The sequence below is a fragment of the Maniola hyperantus genome, chromosome 17 (assembly GCF_902806685.2).
Source record: "Maniola hyperantus chromosome 17, iAphHyp1.2, whole genome shotgun sequence".
Classification (NCBI taxonomy): domain Eukaryota; kingdom Metazoa; phylum Arthropoda; class Insecta; order Lepidoptera; family Nymphalidae; genus Maniola; species Maniola hyperantus.
Window position 1 is genome coordinate 4,261,703 of NC_048552.1, and position 22,319 is coordinate 4,284,021.

Here is a 22,319-nt window from a genome sequence, read left to right on the forward strand (position 1 = left end):
TATCGAAAAAACACGGCTGTAGCACGGAACCCTCGATGCGCGAGCCTTACTCGCACTTGGCCGGTTTTTTTTGTATAGGCCATTGGGAATATCTCAAAATGTTGTCTGTCGAATTCGTTGCTATACAAAAATCTGGCAGTTGTGAACACGCCCTTAGAGTAGGAGGTATAAAGTGACACCATGCACTCTCAGTAGAGGAAGAGTATGTAAAATAACCGACACAACAACATTGTGCTACGTCCGTTTATTTACACTGCAAATGTCAGATCCAATTAAACCTGTGGTAGTATCAATTTGTCGGCACTCGGCCGCCAGCGCTAATAGAATCGAACTCCTGACATTTGACTCAAAGGTCGACTTGACTTGTAATTGAATTTGAATGATGTATAAAGCCCGAAACACATGCAACGCGTGACGTAGCGCGGCGCAACGACAGCGTGTCCAACGCAGCTTCTGAAAGTTGGAATAGTCATCTTTGGCGTGTAGGGACTCTATTAGTCACGGAGGAGGGTCCTCAGCAGGCACCGCTCTCTGGTTTGCGCGAATAGGTTTAGTCACGTAGCTCAGCCACCAGGCGATGCGTGGAACACCGTGGGTAAAATCATGAACCTTAGTGGTTGTTCAGTTTGGACTTTGTAGTCAGAGGTGAATAGGGCATCTTCTAATCAAGCGTGCTCGATTGTCGTCAAGCGTGAGCCTCACCTGTCATCCTTTTGTTTTTGTACCCTTACTCGAGTAAATAAAATTATAAATATTATAAAAAAACGTCGCGCCACGCAGTTGCCACGCAGCTAGCAGTTTTGTTTGTTTCAGCCTTAACGAACCGGTCGGTGGCACGAGCTACACTTTTAACTCGAGAGTATGAGCTTTAAAGGCCACTTTCAAGCCACTCTTTCTGGCGTAAAAATGAAAGGCTATTTCCAACGGCAAAGCCAGGGAAATCCCTTATCCGTTTTCTATACCGTTTTCCGTCTCAAACAATACACGTGTAACTTGTGTTGTGTAATCTATTATTATTATAGATATAGGTATTGTCAGGTTTTTCTTAGTTTGCTTAAAAGAATAAACAAATCACAGAAACATGCTCGGAGAAACCCGTAAGCGACGCGATTAGCCCGACGCTTTGGACCTGGAGCTACATTTTCAGTCGTGTTATGATTTTATTGTCAGTTCGCGATAACAAGGTTGTATGGGCCGCTTATAATGCAAACGCCTCTTACGTATTTCAGCGAAAAGCTATTTGTTCACCTTTTAAGTAAACTGAGAAAAACTAGGGTATTGTAGGTGTTTTGCATGCATTTTCGTTCTCCTCCTCGCTCCCTCAAAAAACTTTTTTGGTGATGTTGAAAATTGATGACTGTTTTCTTTTTGTGAGTTCGAAGTTAGCGTAAACCATACAAATGTCTTAAGGTAATATTGATAGTAAGAAGAAGCCGTAACTTAACTCGGTACAAGACAACAACTTAACGATCTAATCTGAATGTATATAGGTGAAGTATTTTTACTCGTACAAAGTAGGACGTTATTTACCGTTCGGCTGGCAAACAGCCAGGGAAGTCTCCACAACACTCCATCGGTAAAACCACTTTATCTTCGGATGACAAACCTTTGACATCGTCATCAGCAAATTACTAAGTGTTTTAATCCCGTCCGTCGTTCAAAAACAAGAGTAATAAAATTATGCTCGCGACCTCGGGAAGTTTTGCTTATTGTTCTTTAATTCGCAAAGGGAGTGATTTTGTGGATTTGTAAACTTGGGAATTTACAATGAAGTAAACATTTAGAAGTTTGCAGATGTTTCGGCTTCTAAATAATTTTAACGCTGTACTTGCGCCAAAAAGTACAGTAAGATTGTTAAAACAAAGGTAGAGTTATATAAATCTTTATTTAGGTAGGTACATACGTTTCATTGTTATCAAAATTTTCATAAAACAATTTTGTTTGTTTTCTATAACCAATTTCTGTTAAGACACTTCCGTTTCACTTATTAGAAGTCGCATTTCAGTTTTCAAATCGAAACTGTTTCTTGTTGAATGATATCAATTCCTAGTGTTTCTGGCTATAAAGCTATTGTGTGGAAATATATGCGAAATCGTGGATAATGGATAAGCTGATTATGTGCTAAGGCTGCGATGTCTCTTGGGTGAGGCCAAACGGACGTAATTTTTTGAGTTGTAAGTCGCGTAATTTCGGTCGCAGAAATTCTGCCTAGGAGAAATTCTGCCTAGGAGAAATTCTCATTGTTTCAAACTCATTTGGCGTCGCCGTGTGGCACGAACTGGACTTTTGTATGAAACCGAATGCAGCAGAAATTACGCGACTGACAACTCACAAAATTACGCTCGTTTGGCCTCACCCAAGGCCTGGACAGAAACGCAACGATAGCGACGCGCGGACCTTTCTGCGCTGCAAAATTACACATCGCGCGGTTCGTTGAAGATTCGTTATTCAAGGAAGTGCATCAAGCACAGCTCATACTGCAAAGCGTGACGGCGATGGTGCGCGTTTAAAGAAGTACAGCTTCTACGTGTGTTCTACAGAGTGAACGCCTTGTGTGGACTAGGAGCCGCGTAGGTCGCGCTATTGTCTGTCCAGGCCTTAAGAAACACTTCACACTAGCGTTTCTCCAACGTAGGCGGTCGTCAAACAATCAATTCGCAGCGCAGACGCCGCGAACGTCGACAACGTGACGCGTCTACACCTGAACGCTGCGCTATCGTCGTGTAGGTGTGACGCTAGCGCAGCGTCATGTACAATCGCATTCGCAATTCGCAATTGAAGTACAACGCAAACATTTGAAGTTATTTTTATATGTCTATAATATAGCACAAAATAAGTAACCACTTTCACTTGGTCCCAAATTCTATAATGGGTCCTGACTCCCCCCATTGCTTATTATTTTATTATTCTTTCGTTATATTAATAATTTTTATTTTAACAGCATAGCCCAAAATAGAGTTTCCTCGTTAGAATCCATTTTGTTCATGACAATACCAAAACGATAACGTGATCACGCGGCGTCAGCGCCACTCTGCGATCAGCGTTTGGCGGCATACGTTCGACGAACGGCTGCGCTGGAGAAACGCTAGTGTGTAGGGGCCTTATTGTATCTACCTGTATAGTGTATACACGTTCCATAGCATTTTAAGCGTGAATACCTTCATTTTGCCGCTGAAATGAAATACGACGAACTAGTTTTACCCTTTGACGTTGGCAAAGTGGTGAGCGCTTTCAAAGTAACGTGTCGTGCAATGAAAGGGTGTTTAGAAAGGACAACACAAGTATCTGGGAAGATGGCCCATGGGTTGCGATGGAAGATGCTCAAGATAAATGGCTGGCCCAGAAACGAATTGCGGTCATGTTTCTTTTGCTCCTTCATTTCTCATAAAGTAATAGGTACGTTTTACCGTCATAATTATTTTATACTAGATAATGCCCGCGGCTTGGTCCGTGTAAGTTTCGGTTTTTTATAACCCCGAGGGAACACTTTGATTTTCCAGGAGCAAAAGTAGCCTATGTTCTTCCCCGGGATGCAAGCTATATTTGTACCAAATTTCGTCAAAAACGGTTAATTGGATGGACCGTGAAAAGTTGACAGACACACTTTCGCATTTATAATATAAGTTTGGATTACACTTGCGACCGGTTGCGGCTTTGCTCCCGTGGGAATTTCGAAGAGACTCTTGTCTTCATTGTAAAGGGAACTTTTGAGCGAAATCTCAGTTGTGGTCCAAGGGTTAAGGCTGGGCATTTATGAGCTAGCAAGACTTTTTATAAGTAGGTATACACGCTGAAATTTTAGTGGCTGTCTTCCCGCGGCAGAACGATTTGCCCTCAGTAGTATAGTCGAGCCGGCGGTATAAAAGCTAAGAGCCATTAAAGTTTACTAATTAGATAAAATATTCTAAAAGATCACAAGTTAGTACTTACACATTCAAAAAGCTAATGTAAGAGTTGGCGGTAAGGTTCAATATCAATTAATGATGTCAATAACAATTGTAGGAGAGTCATAAAAAAATTGACCACAGGGTTGCAACAAACGGATATCCCGACCAGGCAACCAGTCTTTCTGTACAACTGACAAAATAACCACGCGTGCGAAAAATAGTATGTATAGTTTATTTTTATTTTTTATTCATTAGAATTTAGATGCAAACGCTTGTCCACAATCACACCTGATGGACAGTGATAATGTGGCCTACAATGGGACGCGTTTTGAATTAAATCAAAATTTTGAGTTAAATTTAAAAAGTAAAAAGGTTTTTGTTTTGAAATAATAATAAAGAAATCATCAACTCGAAAGTGTGAGAAACAATAGTAACCAACTAGACGTAACGTGAATAGTGGGTAGGTACCTACATCCACTCGAACCGCGCTAGAGCAAAATAAGCTCGCGCGCGTAGTGATATGGCATTGGTTCGAGGTCTCATATGATTTTTTCAAATTCGACTTTTTCTCGATTATAATTTGCCATTTTTGACTCTAGTAAATTTTTATATTATTTATAAATCGATTGTAATATCACGACAAAGTCATTTTGCTTCGGGAAAACAACCATTACAATTTCAGCGTATATTTAGATAATTTTCCTACAGAAAATGACCAAAAAGCAACATTATCAAATCTTGTTATGACTATTTCAATGCTAGATCGAGTTTGGTTGGGTGACTTGAATCGATAAATCAGATAACCTAATTGTTAATTAAATTATCGGTTCGTAACATTAATAAGGGACCGTAAGCGGTTTTAGCCGACCACACCAAAAGAAAAAAATTGCCTCGTGTGTTGAGCATGTAGCGAAAAAATTTCGTCTCATTTCGAACCTTTTTCCACATTTTCGATAGACACGATGTACAGCCGCAGTGTAATTATATATTATGTTTATGGGGCACTGCGTAAAATTTTATTGGTGTAGATATGGCTCATGTATTCTATTTATTCGCCAAGGGACATAAAAAGATGCCACATAGCAGAAATCGGAATACGAATTGTAAATAAGTAGGATTAAAGTTAAAAGTGAGTGGGGCCATTGTGCGGGCAAATGTCGGAAGAGCCTCATTCTATTGAAACGCAGCTGTTACGAGCGAATGAATGTGGGTATTAAACTGCACCCCTATTTTGTATGAGAGCACTCTGTGCAATTTAGTTTTGTCTTTGAACATCTGTATTGTGACGTCATAAACAGTAGGTAACACAGGTGATAAAGGTAATTGGATAAAAATAGACAAACCCCACATCAATGTGATATTGCTCTTACTAGTAGTCGTAGCTCATAGGTTGCGTTCTGGGCCCTATCCTTCTAATAAATTCGTATTTTTAATGAAAAAAGCTGATTCTGACAAATGCGATATATTTGTGGTATGACAGATGATGTCCAGCACGTACTGGTGGAATGTAGCAGATATAACGTGCAGAGAGAGATGCTAGTGCAGAAATATAACATAGGTGGTTTTACGAGTCTTCTCAGTATTTAAATCGATTATTGAAGTATTCCTGCATAGGCATCTTGACAGACAGACAGACAGATAGATAGACAACAAAGGGATCCTATAAGGGTTCCGTTTTTCCTTTTGAGGTGCGGAACCCTAATAAAGGCTCACAGATTCTAATTACTACATGTAGATTAATTAAACGCGCGGATGTTCACATTGTGGGAACAAATGCAAAAAGAGCCTCATTTTACACTCGTAGGAGCGCAGATGTTACGTGCTCAATGAATGTGGGGCATTACATCGAAACCGCCTTTTGAATTGCAAGCACTCTTTGTGTACACATAGTAGTTGCTATTTCCATTTTATAACAAGAGATAACAGGTGAACAATTTAATTTACCAATAATAAATTAAATCGCCGGAAGGCACTTCAGACATTCAGGCGGTGCACGACCGTGGCGTATGGACTATGGAGTCCCTACAAGAGACCTATGGCCAGCAGCGGGCGTCTATCGGTTGATAATGATGATAATATTCAATCAACGTCAATAAAGTGGTCAGTGCAAACTGCAAATGAAGTACAAATGTGGTTGTACACAACCTCTAAACTCCCTTTTTCGCAGGGAGCATTATGAACGGGATAGCATTACATTTAGATCTGTCATTTTAGTGCAGAGATTGTGTACAACGGAATTAGCTACATTATGTACCTATTCAAAATTCGTGTTTTGCGTCAAATTGATTTCTCAAAATTCGTTTTTATTAAATTAAAGCTATTTTATTTGCAGTTTTACTTCTTTATTTTTGACGAATACATTTTATTCGAAAAATTCCTTTTGTCTTGAAAAGTTTAAAATGAACGTTCTGTCTTAAGAATGGCAAATATAATAAAAGAAGTAATCACATAGAAACTCACATGCTGCATACAAAATTGTAAGCGAAATGCCTCGAGAATTTGCGAGAGAGGTATTGCATTTGACTCTGATCCAATTCAATTCTACACGATTCTCCTATATATTCCAACTAGGTACGTGAGCTCCTTTTTTGTTGAGAAAGACTTTCTATTTCCATGCATGAAGATTGTACAAGCACTTGTATCAGTAAAAACGCGCGACTTATAATCGCCTTCCAACCCTCCCTAATGTTGTTTTATTTTGTGTTGTGTATTTCATATTGTGTACGTATAAGATAGGTATTGTATTTGACTCTGATCCAATTCAGTCTTACACGATTCCCCTACATATTCCAACTAAACGTGGTCTGGTTTTGTTGAAAAAGACTTTCTATTTCCATGCCGTAGTGAAGAGTGTAAATACACTTTGATTCAGAAAAAACTCGCGAATAAACGCCTTTTAACTCTCTCTCTTTCTCCCTCCCCCTCTCGCTCTTTTAGTTTTTTTACTTTGTATTGTGTAAGTTTCTTTTTAACGCTAATTATTTCGATTTCAGTTTAATGTTATCACTTCCCAACTCATATTATAAGTGTGAAAGTATGTTTTTTGTTGCTTTGTCCGTCGATCACGCCGGATCAATGGAGTAACGGATAGATGTGACTTTTTGCATGGATATACCTAGTTAAACAGCTGGAGAAGTGACATAGGCTTTTTATTCCGAATAATCGTGTGGATTTAGGTCAGGGAGTTCTTTGATTTTCCGTAATAAAATGTAGTCTAAGTATTAATTCAGGATATAAGCTGTCTCCATTCCAATCCGACAAATCAGTCCAGTCACCGTTTGAAGGAGTAACTAACATCCAATCGATTTTAGTGAGAAGATTTCTACTTCATCGTTATTTAATTTTTATAAATGCAGTGTTAAAGTTATACAGCTGGAAAAGTTATTGTAAATACATTTCCATTTTAACTTTGTCGTACAATTTAAGCGGTTTATGTTCTCCTTCTTAAGTTGTTTTTGTATAATTAAAGTTCAGCGTTGTCACATTAGCAAACTATCTCGGCAGCAGCCCGCATTGTGCTTGCAGACAATATAGAACAGGGCTGAGACGACGAACTTTAGTCTGAGGAAAGCGCGGTAGATTACGGTACGGGGCGTTACTATTATCTTATTTATTCTGTGGAGGAACTTGGTCGATAGTCTTTATCTCCCGATGTTAAGAAATCTTAATTGAGTAAGATTTTAAATCAATGTTAAAATTCAGTTGCATGCAAATTCTGTATCAGGTCCAAGAATATTATAGGTATAGTGTATAACAGCTGAGGAGGCTTCTGCATAGTGGTGCGGTGCAGGAGGGTGACAGTTGCCACAAGTCCCCCTCCCGCAGCACTCCATTACCGCAGGAACCTACTCAGTTATTATGCGTTATACTTATGCCTGTAGTACCTACTCATTTCCGCGCAAATACTAGTTTCATAGTAATTTATTCATAAAATAATGTACATTATACGGCATTAAACTTAATTTTTTAATTTCGTAATTTTAATTGTGCATCTACAATTAAATTGGCACTAGTGGTAATAATTATTATTTACTTTGGGCAGAAAATATTGTTTTTACAGGCGTAAGTATAACTTTCAAAAGTAATTGAAAACTTTGGCGACTTCCTGTGAAGCAAGTGAAATACACAGTCACAGCTCTCGAGCTTGATTGCAAGATAAACAAATCTCTGCACTGGCCTCGGCTTCCTCTTGACTTAGTTCCGGACTTGCGGCACTAACAGCGTTGTTGCAGCTCTGACGGCGTACTTAACATGAACAACTACAACTTGCAAGAAAGTTTTGCATGCAAATCTTACGAGAAAGTAAATCTTGAAAACCGTATGAAAACTATATCTATGAAAACCGCAATTGTACAAAACACCTAGCTGATCCGCCTGTTTTCGCTCGAGTGAAATTTTATATCTAAAATCCTACTAATATTATAAATGTGAAAGTGTGGATGTTTGGATGTTTGTTACCCAATCACGCAAAAACTTGGATCTTTAATCACTGGATTTGGATGAAATTTGGAATGGAGATAGATTATAGGCTACTTTTTATTCCGGAAAATCATAGTTCTCGCGGGATTTTGAAAGATATTTTTATATAAGCAAAAGCTGACTGACTGATCTATCAACACACAGCTCAAACTACTTTTAGGATCGCATCGGGCTGTTTGTTATATTTGAATATTTGTCCATAGTCCCATACCCTTTCTAGCGTCCGCCTTCATTAGCTCATTGACGTTGCTTAAAACATCGATTTACTTACTTGAAGCGTACCTACTCTACAATGTTGACAATACGAACTGCAATACGATGTTGAAGAGTCAGAAACGAATAGGGTTGTTGCCAGAGGGTGAGAAATTGTCTAGTTGTGAGACTTGCTTATCTTGCGTCGACAACCCTTGCGTTTAATTCAATGAATGTTATTTGCCTTGCGCTCTGCAGTGCCTTGATCATGTTTTCTTTAAAATGTTTACTTAATAGATGTAAAAAAAACGTTTACTAATATTAAAAAAAACTGTTAAGTGCAAGTCGGACTCGCACAATAAGGATTCCGTATCAAGATATACCTAACACTTTGATGTAGAACACTGCAAGTTAATGACGGACTACGCCATCTATACCTATGTGATAGTAATATTTTTTTTGTGATCACATTGTTTTTTTGTGATGTAACCATAAATTCGGATTTTTTTCCTTTACTTGTGCTATAAGACTTACCTACCTGCCCAATATCATAATTCTAGGTCAACGAGAAGTACCCCATAGGTTTTATTAACAGACAGACATACAGATAACAAAGTGATCCTGTAAGGGTTCCTTTTTCCTTTTGAGGTACGGAACCCTAAGGCTTTAAATCGAAATGCAGAATTAATAATATTGAAATTAATATTACAATTGCGGGACAGGCCTTAAATATTTTTCAACAAAAACAAAATCAGACCCCAGCTCAGATTAATAGCTTAAAATAATAGAAACACCCAAGTACTTATATGTGTTCAAAAAGTAAAGGGTTGACATTGGGAACTCCAAGACTAAAATGTTCTCTACATACGAGTAACCTAATGCTAATATTTAGTTACAGTTGATTCGATTAGACTAACAATTTACCAGCAGGGTCAACTACGTTACACGTTCCACGCAACGTAGACGTTAGGTACCTATACTAATGACATTTTAAAGGGAGTTTGCCCTATCGTCCTATGCATATCTGGAAGCTGTCTAGACTGCTCAGAGCGGAAGTCTGGAGCCGTTTGCGAGACGACATTTACACTTATTTAACTTTGAAATATCATTGACAAAAAAATTATGTACGAGTAAAGTTCCCCGATTAGGAGGAGATGCCAGGACTGATTTGGAAAATTCTTTTTTTGTTTGAAAGCGTATACTTCCTAGAAATGAAAATGAATACCAACGATATGATTAATTCTATATCAATGTTGAATACTATAGATTTGTTTTTTAGTTTCACTTGGCTTTCACGGGACGTCTAGACTGGTAGACTGTCCATACTCGATGCGGAAAACTCAGGCCAATGCACTACCCTATAATAGGTAGCAGCTGGGTGATATAAACTATTGTTAGTTATCTATCATCTATGTGATCGATTCATTCGTTATTACAAACACGTTTCTGGAAACGGCAAATGGGTGATTGTATAGAATCAACATTAAGACGTGGTGGTGCTGTGGTAGTATGATCCCGTGTGGATGTAAAAAGCTGTCCGTCTGGGTTGACCCTACTGACCTACAAGTTGATTTAAGATTAATTGATGTTCTTATATACGTTTTCAGGTAGAAAAACAATTAGTCTTGACTCTTGGTTCTATATAAGTTTCGACAAGACATGATGCTGCTAACCGGGTATTTTATATGATGAACAAAAGTTATTGTAAACACCATTGCTTTTTAATTACATACCATAAAAAATTCAAGGGCGAATACAGGAAAAGTTTATGGTTTTAAAGGTGCAATCAGATATATTTTTTTACTTTAACACAACAATTTTATTAATATAAAGTTTGTTTTATTTTAAAAATTAAACATTAGTGATGTAATAAATAGTTACATCACTAGTGTGTCGTAAAGCTTGTACTAGGAGTAGGTACGACAAAATAAGTGCAACGGATGGAGTTTGAACCGCCGACCAGTCGGAATTCAGTCCGTTCCTTGACCATTGAGCTATTGAGGAGGAGATAGTACACACCCTTGTATCCCGTAGATACATCGCACTCAACTAAGGAGTAAGGACGTTAGGTATTTTTGGATCGAACTGTTTATTTATAAACAAGCTTATTTTAGATATCTTAAAAATACCTTTATGAGACTGCCGCCAGACGTTAAAATTTCATACGCAGAGTTGAGAGGAGACCTCGAACCTGGGGTCGGTGACCCCGCACCCCTGCCGTTCTCGATGTTCCGAGCCTGTCTGCGTTCACCCTAAATTTCCCCGGATACGTTTCATTTTATTGACCCCTCCTAGGTATTATAGCATACATGATTCAGCTCATCTTGGGTCGGCTTACTGAGGCATCAATGGGCCGTGAGAACGCAAGGGACGTGCGATTTTTTTCTTGCAAAAACAATTTGCACTGTTATCACTTCACAAAGGAAGAAGACTCTACTTTGACGTAGCCATATTGGATGTTTAAACAGAAATTAAATTTTTATTCAATATTAGGGATCGTACAAATTGTGTAGACGAATTTAGTATTGATATTAGGTTGGTACTTACCTACAATCTGTATAGCCACACATATTTGTAAATTTTAATTCGGTTTATGTGCTTAGCGATCTGTTACAGCAGAGTTCCGAGTTGTAGGCACAGGTGGTGAAGATTGTAAATTGAAAATGAATACTAATGCATACCAAAATTTGTATGTTTAAATTACCGCGGCTTTGCTTTGAGACTTTAAGAGGACTCGAAAAGCCGCTATAAAATATGCGCAGTCATGTTTGAGCACGGTTGGCAAAATGTCTAATTAATTTTGTTCGATGTCCCCGATGCCCCCTAAGGGTGCTTCTACACAGCAGTTAAAAAATGTTAGATAACCTATCCTAACATTTTTAACACGAACACTTTTTTAACATTCATTTAACCTGCCACCAGTTCTGATTGCAGCCAAGCGCTAGTCTATAAATTAAAAAAAAAACAGTTACAAAATGATAACATGTTGTTTTCAAAGATACAATAGACTGATACTATTTATTTGAATTATATAGCATCTTTGTTAACCTGCATTTACAGCAAATAAATGATTGATTTGATTTGTTATATTTTTTTTGCTTTGCTAACAGATGTTTACTAAATTTTTTGAGCTAGTGTCTGGAAGCACCTTTACGCTGAACAGTGAAAGCGGCATGACGGTGACAAAACGTAGTATTTGCGGGCATAGAATAATTTGGTATTTTAAAAAAAATACCTCTTTTTACCCTTGACCGACCTTCGGGTGCCTGGATCTTGAATATTTATAAGGCTTAAGCCTGTCCCGACGTCTCGCGATTGATTCATTCATTCATTAATAACCCCGGGGATGATCAATTGAAATTCAAGTTTCAAAGTGGCTTTAATGTTGTCCGGGTGCGGTTACTCCTCATAATGTGAGCTTGCTAAAAAAGCTCCTGATAAGTTAGTTTGTGTTGATTAGTTCTTGCCAATATTAAGCATACTAATTCTGTTGTTTTTCTTGCGAAAGGTCTTGTGTTGCGTATAAACACAACCTCTAAACTGACAGGACTATTGCTACTCCTTTCATTATGCTAACTGCGGAAAAAGATATCAATACATTTAGACCTGTTCATTTAGTTAAGAGATTGTATACAAAAGAATTATTCGCAATGTATATTTTTTAAATAATTACATAGGTATTACATATTATTTAATGCAAAAAATATATTCTTCGTAAGCAGCTTAACCATACGTATTCTGACGCTTAACTACAGCTCGAAAGTGGTTTAATGTTGGCAGCATTCCCAGTTGTTGATTACAAAGTAGGATCAAGAATTTGTTTCAATTTTATTATAAACAACTAGCTAAATTGTATTAGCTGATGCCCGTGACTTCGTTCGCGTGGACTTAGTTTTTAAAAATCCCGTGAGATCGTTTTGATTTCCCAGGGTTAAAAGTAGCCTTCAGGCCTTTAACTATAACCATGCAAAAAATCACGTCGATCCGTTGGCCCCTTGCTACGTGATCGGACGTCAAACCAATAAACCAACAAACAAACACACTTTCGTCTTTATAATATGGGTAATGATACTATAAAATATTATGCTGGTATAAACTAGCAACATTTCAGAAATAATACCCTCCGGGAGCAGTATATTGGTAGTGTTATTGTGCACCTCGCGCCATATCCTAAATGACTACGACCTATTTTCCTGATCGTAACGCCTGCACACAATGCTGTAGGACACACTCGTGGTTTTCTAGGAAGCTATTCTACCTCACCTCGCTCGACTCGCACGAGAAATTCTAGGAAAGATATCCGCCGATCGGTCGAGATGCTCTGCTGACATATTTGTAACGATTTTCCTTTAGAGAAATTGTAGGTTAGTCTGAATAGAACTACTTTTTCAAAGTCAGCTTTTAGAGGAGATTTATTAGTACCTAGTGGAAGCTACTTTAAAAGGCTTCTTTAAAGTGATCGTTTCTTTTATTATCCTAATACTTTATGATGGATTTCTTTATCTTCGGCTACTTCAGTTTGTAAAATATAAAAAGACAAAATAAGCCTTCCTGCTTTCAATTGCTTACATACAAATTAAAATCTGGCAGTTTTTGCATTATTTTAAAGCCGGCCGAGAACCCCACGTCTTTGGTAATTGGTTTCATATCTACTATCATCACCATCATCAACCGATAGACGTCTAGTGCTGGACATAGGTTTCTTGTTGGGACTTCCACACGCAACGATCTTGCGCTGCCTGAATCCTGCGGGTCCCTGCCACTCGCCTGATGTCGTCCATCCATCTAGTCAAATCTACTAATCTAAATAAAATAGGAAAAGTCCAGACTCACTGTCAGACTCATCAACGTCCAGACCCTAGGACCTAGGTCCAAAGCCCTACAAAGCTGAAATTTTGCACAAAGATTCTATAAAGCCAGATTTTTCCAAATTCCCGCAGGAGAGGGAATAAATAAAGAGGATTTATAAAATATATTTTCGCCGATTGAAGCCGCTATATATTAAATGAGATTTCTATTGTTACAGGGTGGTTACCCGGCCAAACTGAAGAAGGTACTCATAGTGACGGCGCCGCTGTGGTTCAAGGCACCGTTCCGTATCCTGCGGCTGTTCGTGAGGGAGAAGCTGCGCGAGCGCGTGCACACGGTGAGCGCGCCGCAACTCGGTGTGCACGTGCCTCGTGCCAGCCTGCCGAGGCAACTTGGGGGGCAGCTTGAACCAGATCACGCCGCCTGGTAAGCTGATAACTGATAAACTATGGCATTGCCACAGGATTTTTGAAACTTCTCTGCACATATTACGTTATAATTACATAAAATATATTAGCGTTATTAGCATTATTAGCACACGAAGCTCGTGGACATCTAGATAATCTGAATTTTGAACACGCTCCTCCTTGTGCATAATAGGATGAAGTTAAAACATTACTAGAGATTAGGACGTACGTGACTAAAAGCGTCTGTTCTTTCCGATTTTATAAAAATTTGTAAGAGTGTGCATACTGAAATAAAATTAGAGCGACTGAGAAAAAATATTTGCTTTGCGAAAACATTCAAACTTTAAACTACGTGAAATTCGATAAAAATCGGTCTACTAGAACCCGAAATACAGCTCGCTTTGAATTTCATCATAAACGAAGCCGAGAGCTGAATATTCGCATAAAACATTGGATTAAAAATAAATGTAATCTATTCAAGACGTATAACGGACAGATGTGGAATTTCCACAGGGAATTTCCTATTGATTTTGTACAAAATTCGTACAAAAACCGACCCTAACATTGTTCGCGATAATTGATTAAATTAATTTCGGTCGCTCACCAGAACCCAATATTTCCAACGCCTAATGAGCAGATATTATTACGCTTAAACAGGAAGCCTTTATACATTAAACGTTAAAACCGAATACTGCTTGCAATGTTCTTCGAGTAATTTGTATAAGTATTTGAATATTCTCTCAACAATTTCTGTTTCCTACGCGTAAGCCGTAAATATGTTCAGACTTCGCAACTAAGTATATTTCACTGTCTCATTCTTCTTAACGCTAGCATGAACCCGGTATTAAACGAAGCTTTGCTTATTATTCTAAACTTATTTGACAAGATACAAGTTTTTACTCGTAACCGGTGAAGAACGAAGAAGTAATTTAAGTTCAAACTTTATTATTGTGACACAGGTATGTTTTTTTATTAATATAGGTATAGTCGCAGTCGTTGTAGTCGTGATATAGTTATATCCCTAGGGATAAGTATAACTATATCACGACTACAACCATCAACGACCAAAGGGGCGGGCGTGTCGTCACCTGATGTTAAGTGATGATAAGCGAAGAGATTACGGCCGCCCATGAAAACTTGCAGCACCAGAGAAACAGCCAATGCGCTGCCGGCTTTTTGTCAGGAATTTGTAAATCCGCCCCTTGAATAGCCCCATGTTGAACTCTAGCTGGAATACCGCAGAAGGAAGTTGGTTCCACAGTTTGCATGTTCGTAGAATAAGGTCTAGCACAACGGGTGGTCGAAGTGTACCAGGCACCCAGGTGTTGAGGGTGAATTGCTTACGGTAGCGTGCGGTGCGGTTGTAAAAAATTAAGCGTGGAATAAGGTTTAAATGACATTGTTTTAATCATAATTACTGGGATCGACGCATTAACGTGCTCTACGAGGAACGAAGGAAACGTATAGGATAGAAGAAGAAGAAGAAAACTAGTTTATTCATGCCTTAATGCCTAAGGTACAAACAAACTTAAAATTAATGGTTAGTAGGTAGTAGTTAGTAGATAATACTTAATAATTAATTTAATATAAAATTAGTTCGACAGGTAATTAGGATAGGTATATTCGTACGAAAATAATACCAAGAAACCTTTGGTTTGCATATGAAAAAACGCTTAAAAAGATATAACTATATTTCTACGAAAGCTTGATCAATTTTCTGTGTAATTGCTTCAGGATTTAATTCAATAAAGTAGTCCAATATACCGTAATTCCCTGGAGATTTGCCGAGAAAATCGCGATACTCTTACGTTTGAATGTGACTTGCTAAGTAAGCTCATGTCCCATTTTCCAATTCTGTTATCGAACTTACATGAAAGACTCAAAGAAACTCAAAGATCTGCTCGGTAAATATACTTGAAACGAGAGTATAAAAGGAAAGAGGTTTTTGTCGTTTTACGGAATTAAATTTTCTCGAGGCTGTCTTTACTAGCGAAGTGAACATTCGATTTCTTTTAATACACCATGCAAAAGTTATCTTTCCTTGACAATTTGAATTGGTGGATCATGGTCAAGGCTCTTTTAATTCAGAGAGAAGGAGGCCGGGATGACCGAACTGAACTATTATGTTTCTCTTATGTATGTAGGTATAGTTTCAACTTTCATGACGAGTACGTTAGAATTTATAGAGTACATCGAATAGCTTGGATAGTGAACAGTTTTACTGAAAGTGCTAGGTAAAGTGAGATGTAAAAGTTATGAACGAAGCGATTAGCCCATGGCTTCCAACTTTAACTGCCAGTTAACGTTTCTAGTGGATTAGGTCGCTAACTTGATAGTTCAACTTGTTGGACTGAGCACTTTAGTTAATATTTCTACGAGAGAACCTTGAGAATGATTTCATAATGGTTCCGTACCTCAAAAGGAAAAACGGAACCCTTATAGGATCACTTTGTTGTCTGTCTGTCCGTCTGTCTATCAAGTAACCTACAGGGTATTTCCCGTTGACCTAGAATCATGAAATTTTCCAGGTAGGTAGATCTTATAGCTGACATTTGGGAAAAAACCCCTGAAAACCGTGAATTTGTGGTTAAACCACACAAAAAAAAATTAATTGTGGTCATGAACTAATCATTAATATTTTCAATTTTCTAAGTAAGATAACTATATCAAGTGGGGTATCATATGAAAGGTCTTCACCTGTGCTTTCTAAAACAGATTTTTATTTATTTTTATGTATCATAGTTTTTGAATTATCGTGCAAAATGTCGAAAAAATACGACTGTAGTACGGAACCCTCATTGCGCGAGCCTGACTCGCACTTCGGTTTTTTTATTCACAAGTCAGTCAGTCACCGTTTCCTAAATAGCAGTGTTCATTTTAACATTGGTAACTACAAAGAGTAAGTACCTACCTACTACCTAGTAATTGTAATGTGCGTGTATATATGGGCATAAGACGTACAAATCGAGTGCGGAAGGTAGCGTGCGTGAGTGTGCAAGATATTTTTCAGTTTCCTCGTATGGAAGTACCAGAAGTCATGCAATCCTTTTATTTGACCTAATTGCAATAGAAGGTCCATAATAACAATGTGATGAAGTGAATTTATAATATCTTAACGAAGTATTTATTGTAGCATACTCCATATTAATCTAAATATATAAAAGGAAAAGGTGACTGACTGAATGACTGACTGATCTATCAACGCACAGCTCAAACTACTGGACGGATCGGGCTGAAATTTAGCACGCCGATAGCTATTATGACGTAGGCATCCACTAAGAATGGATTTTTTAAAATTCAACCCCTAAGGGGGTGAAATAGGGGTTTGAAATTTTTGTAGTTCACGCAGACGAAGTAGCGGGCATAAGCTAGTTAGTATTATAAATGCGAAAGCGTGTCTATCTGTCTGCTAGTTTTAAACGGTCCCATCCCTTTAACCTATTTTCACGAAATTAGGTACATATACATCTTTGTATAGCTTGCAAAAAAGGACATAGGCTATTTTTTGTCCCGGAAAATCATAGAGTTCCCACGGGATCCTTAAAAGCTTAAATCCACACACTTGCTGTGCACTTGTCTTGGATGTATCTGCTAATAAAGTTAACATGCCGAGTTTGTTGTGGGCTTTTTCTCAGACCAGCAGGGTGATTCGCTAACTAAAGTTTCTAACACTGAATGATAGCCACGGATTTCATTTTTTAATTCGTTGAAGGTTTTCTACGAAAAATATTTTAATATCACCCAGTGAAGCAGCAATGTAGAACTAACCAACCTCGGTGGCTATCATTAAGTTTTAGACACTGAGTTAGAGAATCACCTAGCTGGTCGCTTTTGGAACCCTCGTAGTTGTAGTTTTGAGTTTACACGTACCCAATTAATTTTTATCATCATCATGTACTATTATCTTACAAATTCAACAATGAATCAAAAAGTGTACAATGGTACCCATTTTGAATTTTTGTTTCGAGCACAGTAAACTCTCGGTTTGGTCCGGAATCGACGATTATGTCAAATATTAGGCTATGGGTGACTTGAAATCAAAGAAAAATTGGCTATTCATAGGCTACCTAGCGTCAAATGTAGGAACATTTGAGCTTGCCAGTGACGTTTTTATACAAGTTCACCAACTGTCGTGAACTGTGGTTTGAGTTTGTCCAAAGGGGCGTAAAGCCACCCGTGCGAAGCCACGGCTTGTCAGCTAGTACATAGTTGCTAGTAGGTACATACAATGACATAATTGGTTGTTCTATTTACAGGCTCGAGCACTGTAGGAACTGTTACACGAATAACCTGGTCTCGAAGTGCGACGGAGTCATCGACGACTATGTAATTAGCAATCACATACCGCCGGTCAAACAACAAAATGGTGAGTCGCCTTATACCTACCTACCCATTGTATTGTAATTACTTTTATTTCATAATACGAAACTGTCATAGCCTTGTGGTTAAGACATCCGCCCCCTAATCGTAGGTCGGGGGCTCGAGCCCGGGCACGGACTTCTAACTTTTCGGAGTATGTGCGTTTTAAGTAATTAAATATCACTTGCTTTAAACCCCGGCCAGACTGTTGTAAACAAGTCCTCCACATCGATCGGTCTCCACCGGCGCGGCGGTTTACAACAGTGATTACAACGAATTATTGTTGCAAACAAGTGTTTACACTGTCAAACTACTGGACGGATCGGGCTGAAATTTGGCATGCAGATAGCTATTACAGCGATCACGCACCCATCCGATCCGAATCCGTGAAAATACGGATATAAAAAATATCTACGACATAAATGTCATAAGCTACCATACAAAACAAAAAGGAACGTATTTTCACGGACTCGGATGAGTGCGTAACCGCCGTTTTCGGTGTAAACATCCGCCTAAGAAAGGATTTTTGAAATTCAACTCCTAGGGGGGTGAAATAGGGGTTTGAAATTTGTGTAGTCCACGCGGACGAAGTCGCGAGCATAAGCTAGTAGTTAAATAAATATGTAAACGTTAAAACTATTTTGCAATACTTTGTACCTACAAATTCGCAGACATGTGCTAGTTTCTTATATAATTACTATGGTTTTCTTATTAGTGTTAATTGCTCGCTTGCGTTATCTAACACCATATTATACACCTATATATGATGAAGGATATCATATAATAGGTTATCACCGTCATAACACTTCACATGAGGTAACTTTTTTAAAGTATTTATAAGATTGGTTTGCGACGTCAAAGAAATACCTGACCCTATCCCACGCTACGTTTTATCCCCCCCTATCCTACACAACATGTCATCTTCTTCGCAGTTTAAGATTGAAATGCATGCATATTGCATGATAAAGTTACTAACATTATAAAGAGATAAAGTTTGTACGATTCCTTGTAGGAATTGATCTCTGAAACTACTGAAACGATTTTGAAAATTATTTCACCAGCAAAAAGCTACCATATTCCTGAGTAACATGGACTATATTTTATTTTCAAACAAAGTAGAGATCCTACGAAAATTTGATATAAGCTACCCGTGCGAAACCAGAGCGGGTCGCTAATATTTTAATAAACCCATAATAAGGGTGTGTTTCCACTGAGGCTGACCACTGAAATTATTGAGAGATGATATTAATATAATTTTACCAAGACGTCTCTTAATAGAAGTTTCCCCAGCACTTTCCCCAGCGCTTCTATATATAAAAATGAATCCCTAAATGTGTTGCTGATCGCAAATCTCGAGAATAGCTGAACCGATTTCGCTAAGTCTTTTTTTATAATATTCCTTGAAGTACGAGGATGGTTGTAAGTATAAAAAAAAAGAATCGACTGTTAGGCGATACGAAGTTCGCCGGGTCAGCTAGTTTCATATAAATGTAGTTTGGTTCTTATTTGAATCTGACATAAATTTGATTAGGCAAGTAAATAATTCCCTTCCTGTTCCCGTGGCAACTTCGGGTTAAAAAGTACATATATAAAATTACTCTTATGTAGAAATGCAACGTTGTGTAAAAATTTCAAGTCAATCCATCGACTTTTTGAATTTTGCGGACACAAACATAGGGATCTGAATTTTTATGTATGAAGATTTGCTATTTTTATCTCGAAATTCTGAGAGAGGTTTTCATGTACTTAAGACTCGAGCATTTCATGCTTACGGTCGTGTTAAAGTTACGTTCTCAAACGTAACAGACATAATCCCCATTCTGCTGAAACAGGATTTTAACATGCGAATTGTGAATAATATATTTTGGTGTATCCTAGAAATGTATTTTCTTTTTCTTTAGAACACGTTCTCGGTTGACGCGTCTTTGACTCGTGTTTTAAGCTTATTTCACACTACGGATAAATTATATTATAATCCGGTCAATATTAGCGTTCCCAACTCTTTACTGTATTGTTTTTTACTCTAAAAATTAGTACAAATGTTAGGAACGCCAATATGGACCGGGCTATAATATAAATTATATCCCATAGTGTGAAATAAGCTTTAGGGTCTATAGTGTACACAGTATACGGACAGATTGCATTTGAACTGCAAACCGACTCATTATCTAAGTTACCTATCATTTATGAATACAAAATTGTGTCCTCTGTCTATCTGTTAGGTTTTCACGGTCCATGCGTTCAACCGATTTTGATGAAATTTGGTACAGAGAGATAGCCTGCATTCCAGAGATGGACATTAGGCATAGGCTAGTTTTTGTTCCGTAATGTGAAAGAGTTGCCACGGGATTAATAAAAAACTTGAATCTACGTGAATAAAGTCGCAGGCATTATCTATTTGATATAGAGATAGCTTATTGCATCCCGCACACGGATGTAAGCTGCTTTGTATCCCGGGCAAATCGAAGAGTTCCCGCGGGATTTAACAAAACCTAAATCCACATACGGCCGCGGAATCATAACTAAACGTAACTCATAAGCTGGCACAGTCTGAAACGAACCCAATTTATTGCCAGGAACATGTCTCACGGGAGTATAAATTATTGTAAAACTAGCTGATAAAGATAGCTGACCCCGCGACTTCGTTCGCGTGAAATTAGGTTTATTAAAAATCCCTTGGAAACTCTTTAATTTTCCGGGATAAAAAGTAGCCTATGTCACTTTCCAGGTCTTTATCTATACCCATGCAAAAAATCACGTCAATCCGTTGCACCGTTGCGACGTGATTGAAGGACAAACCAACAAACAAACACACTTTGGCATTTATAATAAGGGTACTGATAAAGTGATGAATAAATTGTCGGCAGGTATAATAAATGAGGAGGTGGCGTGTGACATGACCAGCGACCGCGTGCCCCGCCTCGACAACGGCTCCGACATCATGCACATCAGCGGCGACCCCGCCTACACCTGCGACCCCAGCCCGCTGAGGTATGTCTCCTGCCTCCTCGAACCTGCTACTAGTCCATCGTTGAGCTTGAGCGTTCAAAAGTAAACAGGAAAGCGTTTTTTCGTAATAGGTATGCATACTTTGAAGCTCCTATGTTATACCTGGTGTAAATACCTGTCTAACGCCTCACTCCTATCCCAAACCCATGAATATAACACGAGTACTCGTACTTAAGAGGCCAAATGAGGCCACAGCACATAAGGCTGCGTTTAAGAAAATTTTCCTTGAATACGGGAAAACTTGAAATTGTCTTTGTTTCTTTTTTCATAAAATTACGCAAAAGGTATGTGTTTTTGCGTATTTAGTTCGAGAGATGAAAAACGTTTTCATTTTTAATGGCTCTGTTTGATGATCGTATGTCTGGATAATTAAATACACGCAGTAATGAAAGCGGAGATTGTTTTCCAATAATGTTTTATTCTCCGGCAGACACACGCACGGCTACAATGGCGACATGAAGGCCGGACACATAAACTCCGGCGACGAGGACGACCTAGACTTAATCAGTAAGTGAACATCACATCTGTCATGACGCGTTTTTATTTTATGGATTCCTAGTATCTCGTGTGGTGAGCCTACAACTGTACCTATAGTGATAAACATTTTCCATAAAAAACACTGTTAAATAAATTTTAATCGTGGTGTTTTATTCTTTACTAGATAATATCTGCGACTTCTTCCGCGTTGATCTCTTTATTTTAATCTATCTATCCTATTGGAATAACAGCCAGCGCGTGCCAGACCTTCGTTATTTTATAAAAGCTGAAAGTTTCTCCGCGTATTGTCCCCAACACAGGGAGGAACGATCAGCGACTATAAAGTTTGGATCATGGTGGCTTTGGGAGATAACAGGTAACAAACATGTAAAAAATCTAATTTTTAACAATTTTCTTCGGAATAGTTTTAGAAATCACGCTATGCATTGCCAGACACTTAAAATCTTGGTAACCTCCTGCCAGACATCTTTAAACTTTAAGGGCGTCTGGCAGGGGGTTGCCACGGCACTAAGTGTCTGGCAGTACATGACATTATTTCCAATACTATTCCGAAAAAAATATAAAAAAATTGACTTTATACTTTGACGTAAGATTTTTTACATCTTTATTACCTAATCCTTTATTATCTCCCAAAGCTACCATGATCCCAAACTTCATAGTCGCTGATCGTTCCACCTTG

At 38.3% G+C, this 22,319-nt stretch overlaps 1 protein-coding gene across 2 annotated transcripts in view; it reads left to right on the forward strand.

The window, feature by feature from the left end:
• The window catches only part of Ptpmeg2 (Protein tyrosine phosphatase Meg2), a 95,504-nt gene that overhangs the window by 62,445 nt on the left and 10,740 nt on the right, over positions 1-22,319 (forward strand). For both annotated transcript variants that reach the window (XM_034977502.2, XM_069504233.1), the window contains exons 5-8: positions 13,585-13,793; positions 18,031-18,140; positions 21,001-21,124; positions 21,573-21,649. In XM_034977502.2, coding sequence (XP_034833393.1) covers positions 13,585-13,793; positions 18,031-18,140; positions 21,001-21,124; positions 21,573-21,649 — 520 coding nt within the window. The remainder of the gene's footprint in view (positions 1-13,584; positions 13,794-18,030; positions 18,141-21,000; positions 21,125-21,572; positions 21,650-22,319) is intronic.